We start from the raw sequence: 25,726 nt of genomic DNA, 5'->3' as shown, positions 1-25,726 counted from the left end.
TTTTTACGAAAACTTTTATTAATAAAAAAAAATGAGCTACACAGTCAATGGAGGTAGTTCAATGAGCCCCATTTACCAGCTAGATCTGACAGCTATCCTTCCAGATGGTCCTTCAATAATCGTTCCAACGGGTGCTGGAGCAGGGGCAGGTACAACTGGTGCATGAGCGTATACAGCTGGGGCTGCATACGCAAGAGGAAGTGGGGCAACTGCAGTAGCAGGAATTATGTGCGATGATAGAGAAGCTACATGACAATAAAAATAATAGAGTAGTTAATGAATGCAAATTTTTAGCAAGGTTCTTTTTAATTTTATATTATAAAGATGAAGAGGATCAACTGCATGAATAGAAATCAAAAGTTATTATTATTCCAATGCGATCTACATGTATTTGACAAAACACCAAATAAACAGAATATTCTCTATTGCCATTATTTGGTAGGTGTAGATAGCTACTTGGGAGGCGATAGTAAACATTTACTTTCGATAGTAAATTGAGAATTGTTTCAGGATTACAGAAATCTCATGTGTATCGAATAAACATTTTTGTAATAAATTAAGTCGTAATAATGGGTTGCGCTGTGTTTGCCGCTGTGTATTTGCCCATATAACTTTAATAAATATTATGTTGAGTTCGTGCACTGACATGATGCAAGTCACTTTTGTTTTCAACTGTCCGATGATTGAACCGGTCTGACATTGTTTTTGAATTCACGGTCAAGTTCCTTTAAACGCATTAATTTGTCTTTAAAAGTGACGCAAGGTGGACGAGAGAAACGTATTTTTATAATACAACACAAAGAAACGTGAAGGATCTGATGTGGCAAGAAGTTGCAATATATGTAGTCTCAATGTAGTTATTAGCAAACGACGAAAAATGAAAACGATTACAAATAAGAAACGAAGCCTAAACACCCTTGGAAAGGCATGAAAAACTATGAAAAATGAATGTTAACGAAATATTATTATTGAACGCACTATATTAATATCAGTGCAGTGCAATACCTATAACAATAGAAATACGATCATCAATAACATTTAAAAACATGCAATTATCTACTTTAAAGCTTTACTTATGGAGTTAATTTACCATTTAGAGGAACGCAGAATTTGCTATTTCTTTTTGTTTAATAGTATCTTACATACATTCATTTGTTGATTCTTCTTATATTGGATAGACTTTATCATTAAAACGCTATATAATTTAATGAAAAAGAAAAAGTTAGAAGTGTTTAGGATATGGAACACCTTCTAAGACATGAAAGGTAATTTTATTAAAAGTAGGAATAGGAGTTGAGAGGAGTAGAGGTAGACCTAAATTAGATTACTCTTCACAAAAAGTTAGAAATATGGGATTTCCTAGTTTTAGGGAAATACGAAAATTGACTAAGGATGGGATATGATCATATGATGCAAAGAAGAATTAGAAATTATGATTAAATGCATTTTTGAACTTTAAATGCTAAACTTATTAGGAAATTACCTGGTACTCCTACAGAACCGCTATCAGCAAATGAAGAGACGCCGCTTCCATCAGGTCTTATAACGGTGCTTGATAAAGTTGAACCCTTAACAACTGCACCATCAACAGCAATAGTAATCATGGAGTAAAATCATTAAAAAGCTATATAATTTAATGAAAAAGAAAAAGTTAGAAGTGTTTAGGATATGAAGTGAAGCGGATAATGAAAATGCCACGGATAAGAGAACGGGGAGATATTAGAAAAAGTCAGCAAGGAAAATGAGAAATAGGATTACAGAGCACCTTCTAAGACATGGAAGATAATTTTATTAAAAGTAGGAATAGGAGTTGAGAGGAGTAGAGGTAGACTTAAATTAGATTACTCTTCACAAAAAGTTAGAAATACGGGATTTCCTAGTTTTAAGGAAATATGAAAATTGACTAAGGATTGGATATGATCATATGATGCAAAGAAGAATTAGAAATCATAATTGAATGCATTTTTGAACTTTCAATGCTAAACTTATTAGGAAATTACCTGGACCTCCTACAGAACCGCTATCAGCAGATGAAGAGACGCCGCTTCCATCCGGTCTTATAACGGTGCTTGACAAAGTTGCACCCTTCACAAGTGCACCATCAACAGCAATAGACACCATGGAGCAGAAGAAAGCAACTATCTATAAGTGAATATAAGAAACGTTATTTATATTTGTTTAATAAACTATTAGATTATTTATTATCATCAGATGAAAAAATAAAAATAATAATATTAATCATAATTACCAGCATTTTCATTTTGAATCAATTTTTGTCTTAATGTCTGTTCAGCCACTGAACACTACAATGATGACAACTTTAAGCGGGTCCAATTTATATTCACGAAACCAGCAAGTAACCTTCAAAGAAAGTTGATATATACCCTGCTGCAATTGCGTAAAATGACGAAATTCATCTGTGTCCTAACGTTAAAGTACCCCGAGTGAGATCATGCTCTTGATTGTCATTCTTTGGTAGGTAATAAGGCCTTGAGACTTGCAGTAAAGAAATGGTCACCTATCCATTAAACACATCAAAATTACGATTAACGATACGATTAGGAAATAGTGCATAAAAGCGAAAAATAGACCTGAGCCATTTACAAAAGTTCATATTTATCGTTACCGGTTGATATTTTTTTGTTGTTTTACTCAAACGATTTCTAACAATATTAGAATGTATATTTTTCTAGAATATATATGATAAGAAATGAATGAGACCTCCAAAAATGACAAAAAATCAGTAATTCAATAAACGCGTAAAGAAAATTGTTAAGAATAGTTGTTTTTAGATCTGATAAAATATTTTCTAATCGTTTTCCTATTTGTAGGTCTATTTATTAGAATTGAAACATTTTGTCAATAGAAATTCACATGAAATTTCCAAACAAAAAAAAATGCGTCCTTCACAAAAGCAACTTCTATTTTAGGAGATGATAGCTGTAATTGCACGCGGGCGTGGTAAGTATTGTTTACAAACATTTTCAGGAGGAATTTATTCAAAAAGCATAACACGATTTACATAATTTTGTGTGGAATTTTAGAAAATCCGGGTCATTTGTATAGTTATATTCCACATGTTAATTATTATTTAAATAAGCGTTTAGTCATACATCTCTTTAGGTTATCATCAAATATTCCATATAACAACCAATATGGCGCTTTCGCTAGCGTCTCTACAAAAGGGACAGGTACCAGATTTCAAGTTATTTCAACAACTATTGGTAATCACTCCAGACCTTCACGACAATTTCGTAGACTACTAAGACAACCTCCCCAACAAACACACACACACACATACACCTCAACTACTCAAACCGTAACACTAGCATAATCACACCGGCTGAAGAGAACCTTAATTGGTCCTAGAACAGCTTGAGATAGAGGAGTTTTAGTCGGTACGTCGGAGGACTTTTTCCCCGGGAATTCGACACTACCCAGTCGTACGGAGGGCTGGGTGTCTTTTGAAGATTGCCCTCTTCCACGAAATCATAAAGAAAAAAAAGGATTTCAGGCGTTCCAATTCTAATTCTATTTTTGTAACATCTAAGTTTTCTACATCTTTTCCATTTCTTATTTTCAGTTAGGCGTTAAGTAAACAGTAAGTTAAGTGTAAGTAATAAGAAATAAGCTTTGTTTTCAAAAATTACATAGTGGTTTACTTGCTTGGAAGTAAGCGTGTACAGCCCAATTTAATAACGCGACGTAGTCGCGGGATACAACAGTATCGTACAATTGTTTGTTTCATCGATGCTTCTCTCAAAGGATTGCAAATGACAAACAATTTACCCTTTTACTTAAAAAAAAAAAAATAGTTACGAGTCGCAAAGAGAAAAATTTTTTTTTGAATTGAGAATTTTTTTTAGTCGGGTTGCGGTAATCTAATGGCTTCTTTTCTTTATTAACAAAATAAGAAGCTTTATTAAATATGGGATAAAATATTGTTAAAGATGTATGTTTGGAGCGTAGCGCTGTACGGGTGCGAAACATAAGCGGTGGGCGCGGCAGAAAAGAAAAGGTTAGAGGCGTTTAAAATGTGGTGTTACAGGCGAATGATGAGGATATCGTGGATAGAGAAGGTTAGAAATCAAGGGGTATTAGAAAGAGTAGGAAAACAGAGGGTTCTATTGAAGTCAATAAAAAATAGGCGAGATAGGTTGGTAGGACACCTCAGTCATAAAGGTCTATTCAGAGACGTATTAGCCAGAGGTAGAAACGGGAGTTACAAGGGGTAGAGGTAGAACAAGATTAGATTACTGTTCGCAAATAGTTAAGGATGTGGGATGTTTTAGTTTTAGGGATAAGCGAAGATGAGCTCAGGATAGGAAAGAGTGGAGGTGCGTGTTCAACCAGTCTTAGGACTGACAACCTTATGATGACGAAAATAAAACGTTTTTACTAGTTTTAAGTTGTAGCCATTCACTGATTGCAGTGCTCCTGCTGCTTCTTTGAAACAAGACGTATAATTTACAATAATTATTTTAATTCCAATTCTGGTTTATTATAGATTTTAAAATCTTTAGTCATGATCAATTTCCTTTATTGCTTTTCAACTCATTTTAGAACAATTATTTTAACACCTTCATATACAATTTAATTGAACAAATTATGCAGGAAGCTTGAAAACTGGATTGGACATAAATTTTTATCAGGTGACCACATTAAAAGTTATCGCAAAAATAATTGCAAGGTTCGACTGCCTACATGTTCGACACGTTATTCATGAAGTACTAAAACAAATTTATCAGAATCGAACTGCAAGATATTTTCATTCGTTTTTTACAAACTTATTTAAATACCGTGGATATCGATTTCGAAAATGTTTCTTCATCGGATGGATTTTACTATTGCTAATAATCAAATAATCAATAATTTTATTATTTATTATTGAAAAACGTATGTTATTGTATGTAAAAGCAACAAACTTTTCAAGTAAATAAATATTTTCTTCAATAATTGCTATTTAATAAATAACTATGTATCGTAAATTATTTCGCATAGAATTATGATTTTCCAAAAAAAAAAAAACAATTAATAAACTGTGATAAAAAGAATGAAAAAATTCATTTATCACTGTATGTAGTATACTGGTAGAATGGAGACGGTTATTTTTGCTAGCCCATCAATTATTTATTTATGTTTCTTTAATTAGATCAGAAAATTAATTCGTTGAACTATACCTACTGTTTTTACGTAACAATAGCCAAGGGCAATGTCGCTGCCGCCAAGAGATCCGTATTAGTTTTCGACGACAAAACGTTTTTCTAAGTAACGAAATGTTAACATTAAGATAACAACAATAAAAAAACAAAGGTTGGGTGTGATGTAGGTTTATGTAATAACGTAATATTGTCAAAATTCAAATTAATTCATTGAAGGTTGCATAGTGTCCCTATAGATTTACTATAAATTGCTTTTCAGAGGTCCATAAGTTTCATACTGGTCTGAAGCCGTCAACCAAAACACATAATTCATCATGAACTCATTGGTAATTATTTTATTCCGTAAAATTCGGTTACCAGTTTTGGTAAATAGTGTTTAGATACGAATTTTTTTCTTTTGATTTTCAGATAATTTCATTTTTCTGCGTTGCTATCGCAGCAGCATCGTGTTCAGTTCTTGGATACGCTGGTCCGTTGTATGGAGGTGTTGGACTTAAAGGACCATCCGCTGGAGCCACTGTTTCTGGACCATCAGGAACAATTACAGCTGCTTCAGATTCCGGTGCCGTTGGAGCTGCTCCAGGTGTAGCTGCCGCTTATGCTGCTGCTCCATGTAAGAAACGGATTCTTTCCTATTCTTATTTTAGTTGATTTGGCCCTTAATATTCACACGAATCAATTTATTTCACGTAAAATTATTAATTTTTACGATAAAGTTTTATTTTTTTGTAAAACAAAGAAATATTATAGCACAGCTTTTTTTTTACTTGAGTATTAAACTTCCGTGAACCGCATAAAACAGCAATAGTAGATTGTTTGCCGTTGGTTATTCTACGATTTCTCTTTTAGTAGTTGTTGCCCCAGCCCCAGCTGTATTACCCGCTGGACCAGCCGTTGTTGAAGCAAGAACCGCACCTTGGGCTGCTTGGGGTGCAGCTCCGTGGGCACCAGCTGCCGTTAGAACCATTTGGTAAGGAATACGTATAAAGAAACAGAGTTTTGTGAATAAGATGTACAAATCAATTGGTGTAAATATGATGAAATAATTGTAATAAAGTCAATTTCCCTAAATACGATGTTTAAAATTATTCTGTAAGCTGCAGAGCTAAATAAAGAACAAGAAAAAACAAATTTCACCACAATATAGGTACATAGGTTGTCCCTTAATTATTTTCGTATAAGCTTATTTATTAAAGTTTCTGAAAATCATTTCACACCTCTTCATACGACTAAAACACTCATCAAATCACTTCTCCCAAATTTGCTTTAGTATAAGATTGCATTGATCTTCAAAAGCAGCCAATAATTTCTCATCAAATGGAATAGTCGACCTTTTATTCGAAGTATAACATAGAGAGATACTTCAAAGTCAAACGTCGTTAATCTTGGACAGTACGAAGGATGTTTAATAGTTTTAGATTCGATTCCTTTAAAAATTTCTGACAATTAGTAGCAGCAATGTGATATACAGATGAGTTATGGAAGTACAAAAACCAATAGTCGAAATATGAACGAGAAATCAAATTTTTGAAGAGTTACGACAGACATGTTTCTGTGTACCATATGAAGCTATTTTTTTAATTAACTTCACAGTGATATCCACAACATAATGGATACCACATAATTGCAAACATTGAAAACACAAGGTGCATGTATGCAACCACAGTCAACCACTTTTACCAAAACCGCCGGTAGTTCCTCGAGTTGATCTACAGGTTCATCATCATCATAAGGTCGTCAGTCCTAAGACTGGTTGGCCACGCACCTCCATTCTTTCCTATCCTGAGCTAGTCTTCGCATTTCCCTAAAAACAAAGAACATCCCACATCCTTAACTATTTGTGAACAGTAATCTAATCCAGGTCTGTTTCTACTCCTCTTAACTCCTGTTTCCGTCTCTAATATGCCTGTCACTAGACTTTCATGCCTGAGAAGGTGTCCTATCAACCTATTTCGCCTATTTCTTATTGACTTCCATAGTTTTCTGTTCTCCTATTCTTTCTAATATCTCTTCATTTCTAACCTTATCTATCTACGATATCCGCATCATTCGCCTATAACACCACATTACGAACGCTTTTAATCTTTTATTTTCCGCCGAGGAGGGCTGTGCTCCAAACATACACCTTTAACAATCTTTTTAGAATTTCTAAATTAACCGTTCGCGAACATAGAAGTGACTTCTTTTTATTGAAGGTGACTCGACCCTGCGCTATCCTCTGCTTTATATCCCTACTACTCTTTCAGTTCTGACTTCCTAAATAACTAAAATCAGTCACTTTTTCTAATTTTTCGTCTCCTCTCTTTATATTCGCTCTTTTCTTACAGGTTCGTCAGACCAAATATAATAAAAAACGCGTCAGTCAAAAAAACAATTACGATCACATTTACATATATTCCCTAGGGTATATATAAAATTATACCATATTTATAACATTATAGGCGAAATGTACTACCAAGTACTGTATAATAAGTAAAAAAAAATTTTTTTCAAATTCGTATAAAGTATTGTATAACAATTTATACATTTTAATAGCATTGTGTAATTAATAGTAAAATAGATAGAGATGGATAGAGAATGTTAAAAATAAAGAGGCATTGAAAAGAGTAAGTAAACAAAGGACTGTATGGAATTCAATAATAATTAGGCGAGATAGGTTAGTGTGACACCTTAGACATGAAGGTCTAGTCAAAGACATATTAGACAGAAACGGAAGTTAGGAGTGGTAAACGTAGACCTAGATTAGATTACTGTTCGCAAATAGTTAAGGATGTGGGTTGCTCTAGCTTTAGGGAAATGCCCAGGATAGGAAAGAGTGGAGATGTGAATCCAACCAATCTTAGGACTGACTACCTTATGATGATGATGATTATAGGAAGATCAAAATAACAAAAATAAAGACCTGATGCTATGTCAAAACCTGGGGAGCTACCTGTGGTCGTTGATGGACTTTGATTCTAACGTTGACATGGAGTTTCAACACGTAATGTCTACAGCTGTTATCTATTATTATATTACTAATTATTGTCATGGTAAAAGAATTTCAAATTGCCCGAAATATAGGAGTTTTTGGAATTTGAGTAAATAAGGTCCCTCCTCAATATCTCCCAACATAGAAATAAAAAATACAGTTTCACTGGAAATATTTTATTTATTGACAACCGAAAGACACTCCCATTTTTTAATTTACATGTTGTAGTATGTGGTATTACACTTTGTTAAGTTTTTACCAAATACCCCTCACAGCGGGTGCCCATGGAACTGCACCCCATACTCCTGGGGCAGCCCAAGGAGCCGCTCTAGCTTCAACAACTACAGGACCTGCAGGTGCTACAGGTGGAGGTGGAACAACGGCTGGAACGGGGGCAACAACTGAAAAAAAAACAATAGTATATAAAACCTTATTACGGTTAGGAGTCACATGCTTATCAGCAAAAAAAATTATCATAAATATCAATGTAATGCAAATCCTGATGATTTCAAGAAAAGAGGGTGAACAATACTTTACTTTAGTGGTTAATATCTAATCAATAGACCTTACTTTAGTTCCCTGATTTTTGAAAATTATCAGTGAATAAATAGGAGTAACAGGGATAATCACCTGGACCAGCCCCGACAAAACTTGGAGCAACTCCAGCAGCACCAGAGTCCGCAGCAGCAGAAATTGTTCCAGATGGCCCAACGACAGTAGCTCCAGCAGATGGTCCTTTCAATACTGCACCTCCATCCAAAGGTCCGGCATACCCAAAAACGGAGCACGAAGCAGTTGCAATAGCAACGCAGAAGAAAATGGCAATCTGTTTACGTATACATAATATCTTTTAAAAAATAATCCTAATCAAAAAAGAAACAACTTACTATTGAGTTCATTTTTGTTTATCAATGTTAGCCACTGGAAACTGGAATGATTATTTTGTTCAAAACCAAATGTATTTATAGTACTTCAAAAAGTCACTAACCTTCAAAGAAAAGTTGATTTTGAGTTTGACAATGCTGCAAAGAAATAGGAAGACAATAAACGAATAAAATAGTTTAATCAATTTAAATTGCAAAACAGTGTGATACACCCATATTGCTCAATATAATAGGAAAAGGAAAATTTAAAATTGATTCTTGTCGTTGTACTTCTGAGATTTACTTCTGGAATATATTTTATTGTTATTTATGTTACCATAATATGTGAATCTTCATATACATATGTACAATTATGAAAATATCTGGATGATATTTTAATTAGCTGCTCTGTGTAACGCTTCTTGTGTTATGCTACATTACGTCTTATTTCTTTTTTGATAGAGATTTAGTCGTTTTTTGTTTTAATATGTTATCGCGTTTATAATCATTATACATTTAATTAAACATATAAAGGCATGATTATCACATGTGAATACAATAATGAAAACAAAATAATTACACCGGTCCAATTTACTCAAGATTGAATGTACTGAAAATTAAATCGATTATATAAACTCTTACAATAAGAAATGCTATTATATATTTTTTTGGATTAGATCAAGCTCTCTAATCACTGGTAAATTAAAAATTAATCAATAGTGCAAAATAACATTACGTAGTTAGTAGGTACATTTACATATATTATTCATATTAGCCGTATTCTATTTTGTAAGTTAGTTTCTGTTCTGATCTTTTAAATTTTATAAAATAGTCATAGCATGTTGGTATTATTTACTAGAAACATTTTCTACAAATTATAATTTAAGAGAAAAAAAATACTATTTTCTAGAAAAAATTGCTTAATCCAGGTAAAGCCTGGCAATATTGTCAAGCAATTGTTTGATGGAATATAAGGAAAACAGTAATTGACTCAATTGTTTTAAATCATATTAGATTACATATGTATTTAGTAGAACAGAAAAAAAATATATAATTTAAAGAAATATGTTCTCTTAGCTAAAGTAAATCGTCTATAGACTAATATTTATTTGATAATTATTTCTTTAACATGAAAAATATTTCCTCATAGGAATCGTTTCAATGTGAATTTCGGTAATTCATGTAGCTGTATTCTGTACTTAACTATTGACTTTCTTAATTCAACGTAATCTACATTTAATTTATAACACTAAAAGAATAATATTAAGAGCAATTCATAAATGAATTACTATAAAATTGCTTTGGATTACTTGATCCAAGACATTCACGCAATTCATCCATTAGGTAAATTAATTTACTTAGATGTACTATTTTTAACTCTTGTTGGTGTAGTCAGATTTGTCCTTTTTTCCATTTCAATTGCTCTGTTTCAATGTGTGCGATTTTACTTAGAGTAGTGATCAGGCGATGGAACTTTCACGAAGCAAAATCCACATAATTTTCATTTTGCCGGGCGGGGATTAAAGGTAGCTACGCGATTGGTTAAATTACGAAACAAATCTCGCGAAGTGTCGCAGATCTCCAATGTGATTCACCTGCGCAAATTTTTACGCGTCATTAGTGCTTCGTGCAGTAGCTATCGCAATTCTGTGACGTTCAAAACTCAAAATGTATAACCAGTGCGGCGATGCATCAATGTGTTGTGTCGTAGATTGTCCGTGTATATTTTTTTATTCGTGTATAATTCGGATTAATTTGGTTATATTAAATTATATAATAACCGTTCACTATTTTCCTGATCTCTCTAGTTAATTAGGAAAGTGTATACTTTTTGTAATTATTGCAAATAATATTTGTAAGTGCCTCGTTAATAAAAAAGTGTTAAAATTGATGTTGTAAAATTATAATAGTGCTTATTATACACGTACTCAAGAAAGATTTTTTTTACGGCAAAGGTAGCTTATATCTTCTTAACTTTGCATTTGTTTTCTTTAATTTATATTTATTTATTGTTTCAGTTCCTATATTCTACACTCTACAGTCTACACCGCCTAAGAGAAGTTACGCTAATCGAAAAATATCTGTTCATTCAGTACTTCTTCGAGAGAAAATGCAATTTTTACTAATAGAGCAACTAAATACCTACTACTGGAAGGGAGAAATGGACTTCGTTGATTCTCTTCTGCCTTTTGCTACATATATGCTTTTAATATTGTGTACTAGCTGGTCTTGAGGTTAAAACTATTCTTAACCCAAGACCTGAATATTTAGTACCCAACTGAGTTACTGATTCTAATTTTTCTCCAAAAAGTTCATTATGATATTGTCTATATAGCAATATATAGAAATTGAGCAGATCACCGAGTTATTATCTGAGGCATCTAACAAAAAAAGGAACAGCAATGATTGTAGAATGCTACTGTACAAAAATTTTGCCACAATTAAAACGCAAAAACTATCTATTTGTGCAGTGCAATGGTACAATTATTTTACTAAAACTAACTAAAACTGAACCCATATCTGCTATTTGTGATTCAACTATTGGAAGATTTCTCTTAGTAGTAACTGGTCTTGGGGTTGAAACTAGTCTCAACCCAAGGCCTGAATATCCACAGCCCAACCGAGTTACTAACCTTAATTTTGACTTTTTAACGATTGAAACTCGAATTATACATATCTCATATATTTGTGATTTAACTATTAGTGAGTTTGTGCTGATTGTAGCTGGTTTTGAGGTAAAAATACGACCTGTTGGTAAGGATATCATAATTGACCTTCCACCATGAAATGGAACAGTTCGAGATTGTATTCTTTGCATTTCATTATTTTTTTTTTTGTCTATTATTAACCAATGTTAATTTTTTCACTCGTTTTCTCCTTTTTATTTAATGTCTTTTCAATTTTATCGCATCAAATTATCTCTGGTCGATCTCTTTCTATCTACTTCTTACCTCTTATAATCGAATTTGCTTTCAATGTTCTTGCTCATTGAACATAGGTCTCTTAGTCTCGTTTTGATAAACCTAACGTTCTGAAATGAGTACTTCCGTCTCACTCGTTTCATCTAAGACTACAGTACCTTTCTGTATAATTTAGGGCTTCATTTTGTTAATAGCAACTAGCGTAACCCTCCCTGTTACCCTAAATCGTTTTTCTGTTTCTTGTGGGTTATATGTTTATGAGCTTTTGTTCATATTTTGAGTAATTCAGGTTGCTCTAAATCTACCTGCAAGCGACAAAAGCATGCCTAGATTTGTAACATGACAAAATCTACATGAATACCATGCATATTAAAGAAAGTGCTGAATGTACTAAAAAGTGAACAATAAAAATTACAATTATTTTACAATAACTAAAACTGAACCCATATCTGCTATTTGTGGTTCAACTATTGGAAGATTTCTGTTAGTAGTGGTCTTGGGGTTGAAACTAATCTCAACCCAAGGCGTGAATATCTACAGCTCAACAGGGTTACTAATCTTAATTTTGACTTTCTAACGATTAAAACTCGAATTATACACATCTAATATATTTATGGTTTAACTATTAGCGAGTTTCTGCTGATAGTAGGTGGTATTGAGGTTAAAATACCACTTGATGCCGTGGGTATTATAAAAGGTCCCTAAAATCACCCCTCCACCATATAGTGGAACATAGTTCGAGGCTGTATTCTTTGCATTTTATTATTTTTCTCTTTTGTCTCTATTATTGACCAATGTTAATGTTTTCAATCGTTTTCTCCTTTTTATTTAATGCCTTTTCAATATTATCGTATCAAATTACGTCTGGTCGATCTCTTTCTTCCTACTTCGTACTTCTTCTAGTCGAATTTGCATTGAATGTTTTTGCTCAGTAAACATAGGCCTCCTCAGTCTCGTTTTGATAAACCTGACGTTCTGAAATGAGTATTTCCGTCCCACTTTTTTTTGTCTAAGACTTAAGTACCTTTTTGTACAATTTAGGGTTTCATTTTGTTGATGGCAACTAGCGTAACTCTCCCTCTTCTGGCCTTGTTAGGTAAATCTTGAACTTCGTAACAGTAACTGTATAGAGCTCTGTTACCCTTTCGTTTTAATCGTTTTTCTGTTTTTACATTGGTTATATGTTTATGAGCTTTTGTTCATATTTTGGGTAATTCAGGTCGCTCTAAATCTATTTGCTAGCGACAAAAGCATGCCTAGGATTGTAACATTATAAAATCTGCATGAATGCCGTGCATATTAAAGAAGGTACTGAATGTACTAAAAAGGGAACAATAAAAATTCTGCCTGCAGTGCAATGGTGCAATTATTTTTCAATCATTAAAACTGAACCCATATCTACTATTTGTGGTTCAACTATTAGCAAATTTTTGTTAGTAGTAACTGGTCTTGAGGTTGAAACTAATCTCAACCCAAGGCGTGAATATCTACAGCTCAACAGGGTTACTAATCTTAATTTTGACTTTCTAACGATTGAAACTTGAATTATACATATCGAATATATTTGTGGTTTAACTATAAGCGAGTTTCTGCTGATAGTAGCTGGTATTAAAGTTAAAATATGACCTGATGGTATGGGTATTATAAAAAGCCCCTCAAATCACCCCTCCACCATATAGTGGAACATAATTCGAGGCTGTATTCTTTGCATTTTATTATTTTTCTCTTTTGTCTCTCTATTATTGACCAATGTTAATGTTTTCAATCGTTTTCTCCTTTTTATTTAATGCCCTTTCAATATTATCGCATCAAATTACGTCTGGTCGATCTCTTTCTTCCTACTTCTTACTTCTTCTAATCGAATTTGCATTGAATGTTTTTACCCATTAAATATAGGCCTCCTCAGTCTCGTTTTGATAAACCTGACGTTCTGAAATGAGTATTTCCGTTTCACTCTATTTGTCTAAGACTTAAGTCCATTCTGTACAATTTAGGGTTTAATTTTTTTAAAAGCAACTAGCGTAACCCACACTTTTCTGACCTTATTAGGTAAATGTTGAACTTCGTAACGGTAATTGTGTAGGACTGAGTTACCCTTTCGTTTTAATCGTTTTTCTGTTTTTTTCATGGGTTATATGTTTATGAGTTTTTGTCCTTATTTTGAGTAATTCAGGTCGCTCTAAATCTACCTGCAAGCGACAAAAGCATGCCTAGGATTGTAACATGACAACATCTGCATGGATGCCGTGCATATTAAAGAAGGTACTGAATGTACTAAAAAGTGAACAATAAAAATTCTGCAGTGCAATGGTACAATTATTTTACAATAACTAACACTGAATCCATATTTACTAGTTGTGGTTCAACTATTAGCAGATTTCTGTTAGTAGTAACTGGTCTTGAGGTTGAAACTAGTCTCAACCCAAGGCCAATTATACACATCTGATATATTTGTGGTTTAACTATTACAGAGTTTCTGTTGATAGTAGCTGGTATTTAGGTTAGATTACGACCTGATGGTATGGGTATTATAGAGAGGCCTTAAAATGACCCCTCCACCATATACTGGAATATAGTTCGAGATTCTATTCTTTGCATTTTATGATTTTTCTCTTTTGTGTTTTTCTCGGGTTGTATGTCTATGAGCTTTTGTTTGTATTTTGAGAAATTCAGGTCGCCTTAAATTTACTTGCAAACGACAAAAGCGTGCTTAGGATTGTAACCTGACAAAATCTGCATGAATGCTATGCATATTAAAGAAAGTACTGAATGTACTAAAAAATGAACAACAAAAATTCTGCAGTGCAATGGTACAATTATTTCACAATAACTAAAACTGAACCCATATCTGCTATTTGTGGTTCAATTATTGGAAGGTTTCTGTTAGTAGTGGTCTTGAGGTTGAAACTAGTCTCAACCCAAGGCCTGAATATCCACAGCCCATACGGGTTACTATTCTTAATTTTGACTTTTTAACGATAGAAACACGAATTATACACATCTAATATATTTATGGTTTAACCATTAGCGAGTTTCTACGGATAGTGGCTGATATTCAAGTTTAAATATGACCTGATGGTATGGGCTTTACAAAAAGGCCCTAAAATGACTCCTCCACTATAAATGGTACATAGTTTGAGATTCTATTCTTTGCATTTTATTATTTTTCTCTTTTGTCTCTCTATTATTGACCAATGTTAATGTTTTCAATCGTTTTCTCCTTTTTATTTAATGCCTTCTCAATATTATCGTTCCAATTTATTTCGGATCGATCTGTTTCTTCCTATATTTTTTATCTTCTAATCGAACTTGCTTTGCCTGTTTTCGGTCATTGGACATATAGGCCTTACTTGCTTTTATCATATCTCTCCTAAAATAGGTGTAACTATTAGTCTGAAAATTCATTCTTAATTTCTATCTACTATAAATCATCTCCATTAATGAGAAAAAATTGTTGCTGTTGTCACACATGTTACATATTGTATTTTCTTATGTGATTCCTTTATTTAGTAGAATATATTCTTCATAAGTTTATGCTTCATAAGCATGCTTTCTCGATTTTTATTTAATACTGAGAATTCACTTCTGTTCAGTAGGATTTGTTTAACTACTTATGATTTTGTATACTTTTCCTTTTATTTCTCGGTAGACTTCCCTATTATTAATCCCGCTGAGCAAACAATTTCTTGACGGGTCTCACTTGTCCAATTTCCCCTGTTTCGCTATTCCCTAACACCGAAATTCATCACTATTTAATTATTTTTTGCTAAACCGACATCAACTTCTTTATCTTCCTCACCCCACGTACCATAATTTTTATTCGTACATTAGGTATCTATAGTTGTGATATATTTTTTCGCAGTTACTGCCACAGGTTAGTAACGTTAAGTTTTTGATTTTCTTCGTTACTAGAAAAAGCAGAACTCTGACATTTCAACTGATTAAAATTTTTTTTTTAACAATTCTGTTGCATTTTTTATTATTTCGTTCTTACGTCAGGTTATCCAATGGTGTAAAGTTTCTTAGGCAACGCTTTTAGTTTTTATGTACGGTTTTGTAGATGTTCACATACTCTTAGCTGTTTCTGAAAGATACTTGCTGATAAGAGATACTTCTCTATTTGAATATTGTCCAATTTTTTTCAGATGTACTATCATTAACTTGTCATATGTATAATGTATATCCATTTTAGTGGGTATTTTTTGTCGTATCCTTTTCTGAAGTGTCATTTAATTGTGATTTCATGATTTTTTCATTTACATTCTAGTATTTTTTCGTATAATTTCATTGAAAGATTGAGTGCAGTAATTCCTCTACGAATTATTTTATCACCTTTCATATAAATTGGTTAAATCATAACTACCTCCGAGTCTTTCAATATTGAATGTTCTGCTTTCTTTGGTACCTAGTTATATCAAGGTTAAAAAACTTCACTTATTCCCGTGTAGGTACTTTATCATGTCCAAAATGAGTATATTATGTCCAGGTATCTTTGTGTTTTTAATTCTTCTAATTTTTAATTTAATTGAAGTTATTTTAATATGTAGGATTTCATTTGATACCGAATTCCAAATTTTCGTAACGTGTTTTTTATCTTATCTATATATTTCATTATTTTCTATTTCATTTAGATTTTTCAATTATTCCTTCCATATTTTCGTTTCATATTGAAAGTTTGCGATTTTTTATCGTTTACCATTTATATATGGAAGTTTCCGTTTTGATTGCCGTCTATTAGTGCTTTATGCGAGATCATTTTTATTTTCTTTTACTCTTTTCAGTTCCACTTTATTCCAAATTCTGGCCATAATTTCTTTTTTCCGTAATTCTTTTTTTGTATTGTCGTTTCACCATTTTGTCTATTATACTGTTTTATCATAGGGTCTTTTTACCAATATGATATAAGGGAATCATCTTTTGTAATCTTTTCGTTTGTTTCTGACGGCCTTCTTATAATCTCGATAATACCTAAATATGGTAACAGTATTAACTAGATTTCTCATATCTTCCTTATTTACATTTGTCTATTCGTTCTATTGATATATCCAAACCACCTGAATCTGTTTTGTTCTATAACGCTTTGTACTGGATCTAATCTGATCTTGATGTGACTCCTCCTACTCCTATGAGATAGTTCTTTCATTTCTATTGCTTATATAGTTTGCTTTTATGACTTATATTAACAATGTTTTTTTTAAAACAGAACGTTATGTTAGACTTATTAGTAAGACAAAATGTTTATCAAACATGGAAATTGCATACTAGTAACATACTAGAAGATATTTATCTGTAGCTTTCGTAATTTCTTGAATCCACCACTGAATTATTTATACTAAAACATGTAGAGTTTCTACTCAAAGTTTCTATATAAATAACGTCGAACGGTATCAACTCCATATTCTCAAGTGGTGCGTGTCTCAGGATGATTTTTATCAATGCTTGGCAAGTTGCGCAGTAGTCAAATACTCTTACTAAGCTACCAATCTTCCCTTGAGTTTACTATCTACTTTCTCTGGGAGAATCCATTTGAGTCATCCTTATTCTGCATATCGCAGGGCCAATTTCGTGGTGAAGATATCTTAGACTTACTATATGTTAACGCTATTTCCTCCTCGAATGTAGTCCATGACGTATTCGCTGAATTCGACAGTTTGTTGGAGGTTTTCTTCTCACTGCCCTCTCACTGCATTTTCTCTCACCTCCTTCATCTTCAGACTGCAATTTTTTCAAGTCTTTAAATTCGTCTTTCGGATGTGCTTTCAACTTATCGTCTTAAGGTCAGTTTGTGTCATTTGCTTTTGTTCTTCATTTGGAAGGCACATTGTCAGGAATGCAAATCTGGAATGTTACTTTCATCTTACTGTTTTATGTATTGATCTTTATTGATGAATCAGAATGTAATGACTGACTAAACCTCGTTTTAATAAACCTGATGTTCTAAAATGAGTATTTCCGTCTAAGACTAAAGTACCTTTCTGTACAATTTAGGGTTTCGTTTTGTTAATAGCAACTAGCGTAACCCCCCCTTTTCTGGCCTTATTAGGTAAATCTTGAACTTCTTAACGGTAATTGTATAGGACTGTAACCCTGAATTGTTTTTCTGTTTTTTCTGGGGTATATGTCTATGAGCTTTTTTCTTATTCTGAGTAATTCAGGTCGCTCTAAATGTACCTGCAAGCGATAAAGGCATGCCTAGGATTGTAACCCGACAAAATCTGCATGAATACCATGCATATTAAAGAAGATACTGAATGTGCATTTTTGGTCTTTTTAATACATGTATCTCTCTTAATCTCAGCTTATAACTGTTGTTGCTGTTAAGGCGTGTAAGTAGTCATTTACTGGTGAACCTATGTTATGCTGTAACTTTCACAAACAGTTTCGAAACTGTAACAATAATTCGAAACAAATACATTATATCTAGCAATGTGATAATGACGGACCTAGTTTTTAGATTGGGTATTTTTTAATCAGTCTATGATGATAAATTCAGAGTAGTCAACTTGCATAGAAACAGTGTGTGGAATTTTCATTGAGTGTATCATGCCTTAGTCCTTCTATAACTTGACAAACTTATCCACAAATTGCCGCACTCATAAAAAGCAAGAGTTCTGTATTTTATTAAAGGTCTTTTATTGTGTAAAATGTACATCATCATGTCTGTAATGGACATGTGTGACGATAGCTTTGTCCTACCCCTCATGATGGAGCAAGTATCTTACATTGGGCACCGACACGAGTCACCCCGCATCTACTTTCCGCTAACGTCTGTTCTAGAGCTCCATGACAGGCCAACGGTTATTAAAATTTAGTTTTGAGGCCTTTAGAGGTACTGTGCTGTATAATTCTTCCTAACTGTTGCTTTTTATTACCTTTACAACCAGAACCCAAAATACCGTTCATTTTATGCTATCTGCATGTTGATCATATGAATCATTGTTGTACCAGTTGATTGACAAAGTGCATGTTTCGTGATCCTGGCATTTTAGGCACTCAAGGAGGCAGCGAAATGCCCAAACTCCAAGCATCGGCAACACTTAACTGGTTATTTACTCTCTTATTAGTGGAGAGAAGCTCCAGTCTATTTCCATTCGTTTCTTCTAATGTGGTTTTAAAGAATTTAAGAACCTCCTGTAGGAGCTCCCCTAGACTTTCGATTCATCATAGTTCCTCCTTATCTACCCCTAGGTTTTTCGGATTGCCATATTTATCTCCTCTTCGGAAATGTTGTCAATGTTTCTGATATGTGAAAGAAATCTCTGCTTTTCTCTTTACGAAGGGTCTCGTGCGTGTGCCTAATCTTTACCAGTGCCACATCGACGTTACCTATACTTCTGCTTATAAACTGAAATAGCCGACGAGTTCTTGTCACTTTAACAAGATCCGCCATTTCGACTTTAATGTCGACGACTTTTCTTTCTGTACAGATGCGGTGAATGAGTTTTCCGTCCGCTTCGGAAGCTTTTAAAGAGTCATTAGAATCGGTGGTTTTGCGATCTCTCTTCTTTTTAGTGGCAACTGCAATAGTATGTGGAAGTGCCTTTCGACAGCGACTTAACCCTTCACCGATATGTGTGCAGATACTATGAAAACATCATCGTCGTCCACCGTCTTCTTCTCCACATGACTTTTTATTCTTGACCACCTGGTTCTTATTCGGCTCTCTAAGATCGTACGAGTCGAGGAACGGCCTTTTAAAAACGAGGAACTTCAACTGGCTTCCTGAAACTTTGCCTAGGTGGTCACCGTTGGTTTTTATTTATCGAGAGTTTGTGCATCGCATTTATCCTTAAGCTATGTAACCGGATTTCGCTGAGGTATCACTGTACCACTACTACCTTCACTCAGTTTTTTAATATGCATCAGCAAAAGTAAAGCCTGTCTTCAGTGTCTATTATTTTTCCGATTTGGTGGTGCTAACCGTCTTAAAATCAAGCCCATCAACAAAATGGTTCCGAATGGAAGAGCAGACCTAAAACCGTTCTCGGTCACAGCTAACATTACTATCGTCGATATTCATGAAAAATTCCGGAGAGGACCTGCATCTATGTAGGGCATATGAGAACCATAAGCAATAGAACGGTTGGTGTTTATCACTCGTAATTGCTGCTCTTGTCCAATGTCAGGGTCCCGCTGCTCAACGGGGGGAGATATAGAACCCTAAAGGTGGCTTGAGATCTAATTTCGATTTTAATACGTAGTGATAAGAAGTGAATGCTTCCTCGATTTAACATTATTTTACACGACGGACAATCAACTTTTATTGAAAAGTTATGGCAAACGTTAACTATCTTCATTGTTTGTTTAGATTAAACAGGGTGTTTTTAAAATAAGTAACAAGCGTGCAGGTGGTAGGACACTATAAAAGAAGAAAATTAAGTAAACGGTTGTCTGAAAATCGTATTTGAAAGTGCAATCAAGGGCCAGTCCGGCCCTGGTAGGATCACACAGGGAAATGCGACATTGCAATGCCGCATTTCATCAGCTGCAGTATCCATGTTGTACGAGTATTTCTTTTCTATTTTGTGTTCTTAACACCATGTCCAATTATATTTTAAATAGTACTGCATATTATCAACGATGAAAAAAGTAGTTATTTAATTAATTGTCATCGCAATGGACATGATGGAAGATTATTACGTGTAGTAGATATGTACTTTATTGGTCGTTATAAGTCGTTCCACAATCGCCTCTTTTTACATTTTTCATCGATGTAGTTGCTTTTCTCTAAACGTTGTCAATTCACGGCCAGAACCAGCTTCAAATTGTAACTTTCGTCCTTAACCAAGTTGCTTCACTTACCATGCGATTCCCTATTTCATCTAGTGAACACCCTCCAAAGCTTGCTACTTATTTCAGAAGCACCCTGTATATGAAGATAAAATATCGAGTTGATATAAAGGGTAGAAATACTAATTATGGACAACTGAAGTATTTTCCCCTTCTTACTAGGTTATTTGTTAGAAAATAAGCTGTAGTTTATTAAAACGAAAAACCATAAGGGTGTTTTCTTGTGTCGTTTTATAAAAATAACGGTAATGTTAGCATGTGCAGAAATTGTAAAAATATTACACTAATCTTATTTACTCTGAAAATTTGGGAAATTTTAAATTGTCGCCTTTCAGCCGTGGTAGAAATATTGGTAAAACCGGTTCGTTTTTATTGTAGCAAAATTTGGAGTTCTCAAGGAAAATCTAAGTTCTAACCTTGACAACTTACACCTTGGGTTTGCAGACCATGAAGATGCATTCGTGTAATATGAGAATCCAAACTGTACCAAAGATTCTTCTCAAAAGTGTATAAAATATCAATTAATGTAAGCGTTAGAAGTCGCGCAGGAGTGAACAAATTGTTTGAGATTAATGTAGAAGTCAGTAGGGGTCAGCATTAATCCCAATAGGTACTATTCCACTTAGCAATGGACATCCTAACTAAAGACATCTTACCTCCTCTACCATTATTCTGTTAAAAGCGTCAATAGGTAGTTTTGCCCATTGATTAGATATTCCAAAAAGTCATACCCTCAGAGGAGAAAGCCGCATCACTTTTCACTGCAAACATAACTATCGTAACTTAATCGAATCATTTCCACAGTGTTTCTACTACATAATCTAATCAGGGAAATATTTTTCACCATAAATGTAACGTAAACTGGGGCGTAGCACTTTGGCAGCTAAGGTTTTCCCATTCTTACAATAACATAACTTAAGGCCTTCGTGCATAACAGCACCTATCCTGATGTACAGCTTCTCATCCTTGCCACATAACACTTCAATATTTCAATTAGTGAAACGCAAATGCAGTTCACATTTTTTATTTGAAATTATTATGCCATAAATTAACCATATTATTACCAAACTAGCATTTTAAACAGATATATAAATAAATTTTATTGCTTTTCGTTACAACAAAAATATCGCCTTATTACATTATAGTATTAAACATGACAGGTTTTACAGAATTTTTTAAAAATGTAAAAGCATTTCGAAGTTGGTTAGTACTTACTAAGGGAATACAAAAATGCACCAAAATATAAAGGGTCTCATATAAAAAGAAAATAATAAAATAATTTATCATACTTTCTATCTATGAGAAATTAAATGGTTTTGGAATTTCAACACTTTTCTGTTTCTCTTCTTTTGCCATATAATTCCAATGGATCAATTTAGCAATGATAACTCACTACGACAACTAAATTGTAGGCAAAGTTGCGAATGAACTTCGTCCCAATTTCCGTATTTTATTTCTTATCCCGTTGTTACATATACCTAAACTATGTCTGATCAGTATTCCGGAAAAATTAAGGAAGATGAAAGTATGTGAAAAAGAAGTAAAATGAGCCGTCTCGTACAACTCAGTGATACACATAAACATGAAAGTAATGAACTTAACGAAAGCGCCAACCGCTCTGGCAATGATAATGATGACGCACATTCGCGTGATACAGCTAGTGCATTTCGATTGCACCGTCCATATATGACCACCATGTCCCCATATTCTGCATGTGAATTATTACTAATCATTACGTACAATTGACTTGTCCACGTATCAGCTGTTGCGAAGGTCACTAATAGGTATGACTGTTTCGTCAGTTGACGCTTGCGATAACGCGGCAACTGTTCTCAATCACTGACGGCTCGTTAACAGGGGTACTTTTTGGGCTTACTTTTTACATCCCTTACGTTGTGGTGCTATCACGAGATGCACTTTAGAGTGCCTCCAATTGTTAGCCTTTTAATATTCCGGAATACTGATAAAGCATAGTATATGTAGCTAGATAGTTCTTTTATTTCTATTGCTTGTAATTTACTATTATGGCTTATATTAGTAATGTTTTCTAACGGTATTAGGTTAAGTCTATAAAAAAGACAAAATGTTTATCAAACATGGCAATTGTATACATCATTGTCGAATACTTTAAGTTGCATTTGTTGGACTTGTATTACTTTATTATTTATATGAAAAGATAGCTCAAGGTGTTTGTTTAAATTACTTTATCCCTCGTTGTCAATAAGAAATATGTGAGATAGTGGTGGGGCACCTTCTCAGGTACGAAGGGGTACTAACCTATTAGAAGATATTTTTCGGAAGCTTTTTGAATTCTTGGATCCACCACTGAATTATTTATAATAAAACATGTGCAGTTTCTACTCAAAGTTCGTATATAAATAAAAAAGGAGTTTTCACGTGGAACGGCACCAATTTCATATTCTCAGGGGGTGCGTGCCTCAGGATGACATTTATCAATGCTTTGCGAGTTATACAGTGGTTAAATACTCTTATTGAGCTACCAATCTTCCTCTGGGAGAATCCATTTGAGTCATCGTTATTCTGCATATCGTAGCACCAATTTCGTGGTAAAGATATCTTGGACTTACTATATTAACGCTGTTTCCTCCTCGAATGTAGTTCATGACGTATTTTTTCTCACTGCTTTCACACTGCATTTTCTCTCACTTCCTTCATTTTCAGACTGCAATTTTTTCAAGTGTCTATGTTCGTCGTTCGGGTGTGTTTTCAACTTATCGTTATAATGTCAATTTCTGTCATTTGCCTTTGGCCTTTATTACTTTAATTGGGAGGCAAATTATCAATAATGCAAATCTAGTATGTTACCTCCATCTTACTGTTTTATTTATTGATTGTTTTATTGATGAATCAGAATGTAATGAATGCTTCACTTTTTCTGTAGCTTTCGGAATTTCTTGGATCCACCACACAATTATTTATAATAAAACATGTAGAGTTTGTACTCAATGTTCGTATATACCTACTTCATATTCTCAGGTGGTGCGTGCCTCAGGATGACCTTCATCAATGCTTTGCGAGTTACGCAGTACTTAAATACTTTTGCTGAGTTACCAATCTTCCTCTGCAAGAATCCATTTGAACCATCTTTATTCTGCATATCGTAGCACTAATTTCATGGTGAAGATATCTTGGAGTAGCTATGTTAACGCTGTTTCCTCGTCGAATGTAGTCCATGACGTATTCCTTCTCACTGCTTTCACACTGCATTTTCTCTCACTTCCTTCATCTTTAAACTGCAATTCTTTCAAGTTTTTAAGTTCGTTTTTCGGGTATATTTTCAACTTATCGTCATAAGGTTAATTTCTGTCATTTGCCTTTGTTCTTTATTACTTTCATTGGAAGGCACACTGTCAGGAATGCAAATCTGAAATGTTACCTCCATCTTACTGTTTTATTTATTGCTTTTTTATTGATAAGTAATGATTGCCTCACTTTTTCTGTAACTTTCGGAATTTCTTGGATCCACCACAGAATTATTTATACTAAAACATGTAGAGTTTGCACTCAAGGTTTCTATATAAAAAAAAAGGAGTTTTTACAGCGAACGTAATTTCGTTTTACTTTCCTCTAGATTTCTCATTTCTTTCCTTCTTCAGGCAGTCGCCTGTCATTTACATTTTTCTGACCTTATTGTTATGATGCATTTTGTTTTTATTTCAAACATTTTTGCATCTCAATTAGTAGCGGATTGTAATCAGTCAAATAACTAAAATTTTTAAAACCATCGTATCAGCATAAAAATAATAAGTAGTTATTTCAAGAAAAAATTGTCTAGAAAGATTAGGTGGGTTCATGAAGGTTATATTAATTACTGCAATGGTTGACGATCGAAATAGCAGAAGATGTTGAAAATGTTACAAGTTACAGATATTTACTACTAAATAATCACCTCATCGAGAGTGGCAAATATCCTAGCCTTGAAATATAAATCTTTTGAGGATCATTGAGAATATTTCTTTGAATTCTTTTAGAGGTGAGTTCGTCATTGCTCACATTAGAAATTATGTATTGCTTGGAATGTTTGATAAGATGTTGGCATGATTAAAAATAAAATTCACAAATATACAATTCTTTAAATAATAAGTTGTTTGAATCGTACATCACATATTTCTATAACAAATAAAATCGTACGATGAAATTAAAAACTCCTGAATTGTCTCCGTTCTTTAAAGTCGTATTAAAGTTAGTCGTATATATGCACTCAACATTTACAGTATAATTAGTTTATAAAAGTGACTCAAATTTGTTGTTATGCTTTATGTTTTAAAATAGCAACAAATTGTTCAGAAAAACAAAATGTGATTGGAAGTAATAAGTCCATACTTTATAGAAAATTTAAATATCATAAATAACCTCCTTTAGTTGGAGTAAGTGAATGATTTCTCTTTCAAAAACCCCCCATTACTTTTTATATTTTACTATTACGTCATTATATTAATTTCCATTTAAAGAGCGCGATCGTGACAGTGTTACGTTTTTGTATTGATTTTATATTCAGATAATATTTACACAGTATAGTGAAAGACATTATGAAATATTCTCCTTTCTTAACTTACCATCATGGATGATGTCTTCTATCAAGTCAAGTTCACTTATCATATGTTCCACGAAAAGCACATATTTTTATTATACTCGTAAGATTTTGTTTCCACAAACCTAAACACTTGTCTGTTATTCTCGAATTATTCACTTTAAATCCATTCAATCCATGGTCATTTTGGCATATACTATTTGTATGCACAGGATCGTGCAACTGACACAATTGTAAACAGTTTTGAAAGTAAGTTTAAATGCATAAAAGGATAAGACCTTCGCAATAACTGGTGTTCAGGTGAGATGGGTCTAGGAACCTGCACACAGAGAGGGAGATGTGGTCTTTTTACAAGAAATTTGAAAAAAAATCATAATAAAATTCTATGAATGTATTCAAGGGTTAAAATGAGAATACAATTATTTCCTTGTCGTTGCTTTGTTTATAAAAAAAAAAATGTTCCTGTT

At 33.5% G+C, this 25,726-nt stretch overlaps 3 protein-coding genes across 4 annotated transcripts; 1 reads left to right on the top strand and 2 right to left on the bottom strand.

Moving 5' to 3' along the window:
- LOC112906329 lies at positions 1-2,359 on the bottom strand. Its single transcript, XM_025980255.1, has 5 exons — positions 2,249-2,359; positions 2,001-2,142; positions 1,484-1,576; positions 162-245; positions 1-129 (listed from the first exon to the last, which is right to left on the bottom strand). The coding sequence occupies exons 1-5, from the start codon at positions 2,258-2,260 to the stop codon at positions 113-115; spliced, it is 348 nt and encodes a 115-aa protein (XP_025836040.1). The 5' UTR covers positions 2,261-2,359; the 3' UTR covers positions 1-112.
- A 3,050-nt stretch (positions 2,360-5,409) lies between these two features.
- LOC108733248 (cuticle protein 16.5-like) lies at positions 5,410-6,235 on the top strand. Of its 2 annotated transcripts, none has more exons than XM_018464338.1 (3): positions 5,410-5,488; positions 5,571-5,775; positions 6,015-6,235. In XM_018464338.1, exons 1-3 carry the CDS (start codon positions 5,477-5,479, stop codon positions 6,134-6,136), a joined length of 339 nt encoding a protein of 112 aa, XP_018319840.1. In that variant the 5' UTR covers positions 5,410-5,476; the 3' UTR covers positions 6,137-6,235. The 2 variants fall into 2 exon arrangements, with proteins under 2 accessions (XP_018319840.1, XP_018319839.1); XM_018464337.1 differs by having other exon boundaries at positions 6,012-6,235.
- Positions 6,236-8,293: 2,058 nt separating this feature from the next.
- Positions 8,294-9,061, bottom strand: LOC108733276 (E3 ubiquitin-protein ligase TRIM33-like). Its single transcript, XM_018464370.2, has 3 exons — positions 9,021-9,061; positions 8,764-8,959; positions 8,294-8,534 (listed from the first exon to the last, which is right to left on the bottom strand). Exons 1-3 carry the CDS (start codon positions 9,030-9,032, stop codon positions 8,389-8,391), a joined length of 354 nt encoding a protein of 117 aa, XP_018319872.1. The 5' UTR covers positions 9,033-9,061; the 3' UTR covers positions 8,294-8,388.
- Between the last annotated feature and the right edge of the window lie 16,665 nt (positions 9,062-25,726).

Source organism: Agrilus planipennis, unplaced genomic scaffold (genome assembly GCF_000699045.2).
Source record: "Agrilus planipennis isolate EAB-ADULT unplaced genomic scaffold, Apla_2.0 scaffold76, whole genome shotgun sequence".
NCBI lineage: Eukaryota > Metazoa > Arthropoda > Insecta > Coleoptera > Buprestidae > Agrilus > Agrilus planipennis.
This window is presented reverse-complemented; position numbering and strand designations above follow the sequence as displayed.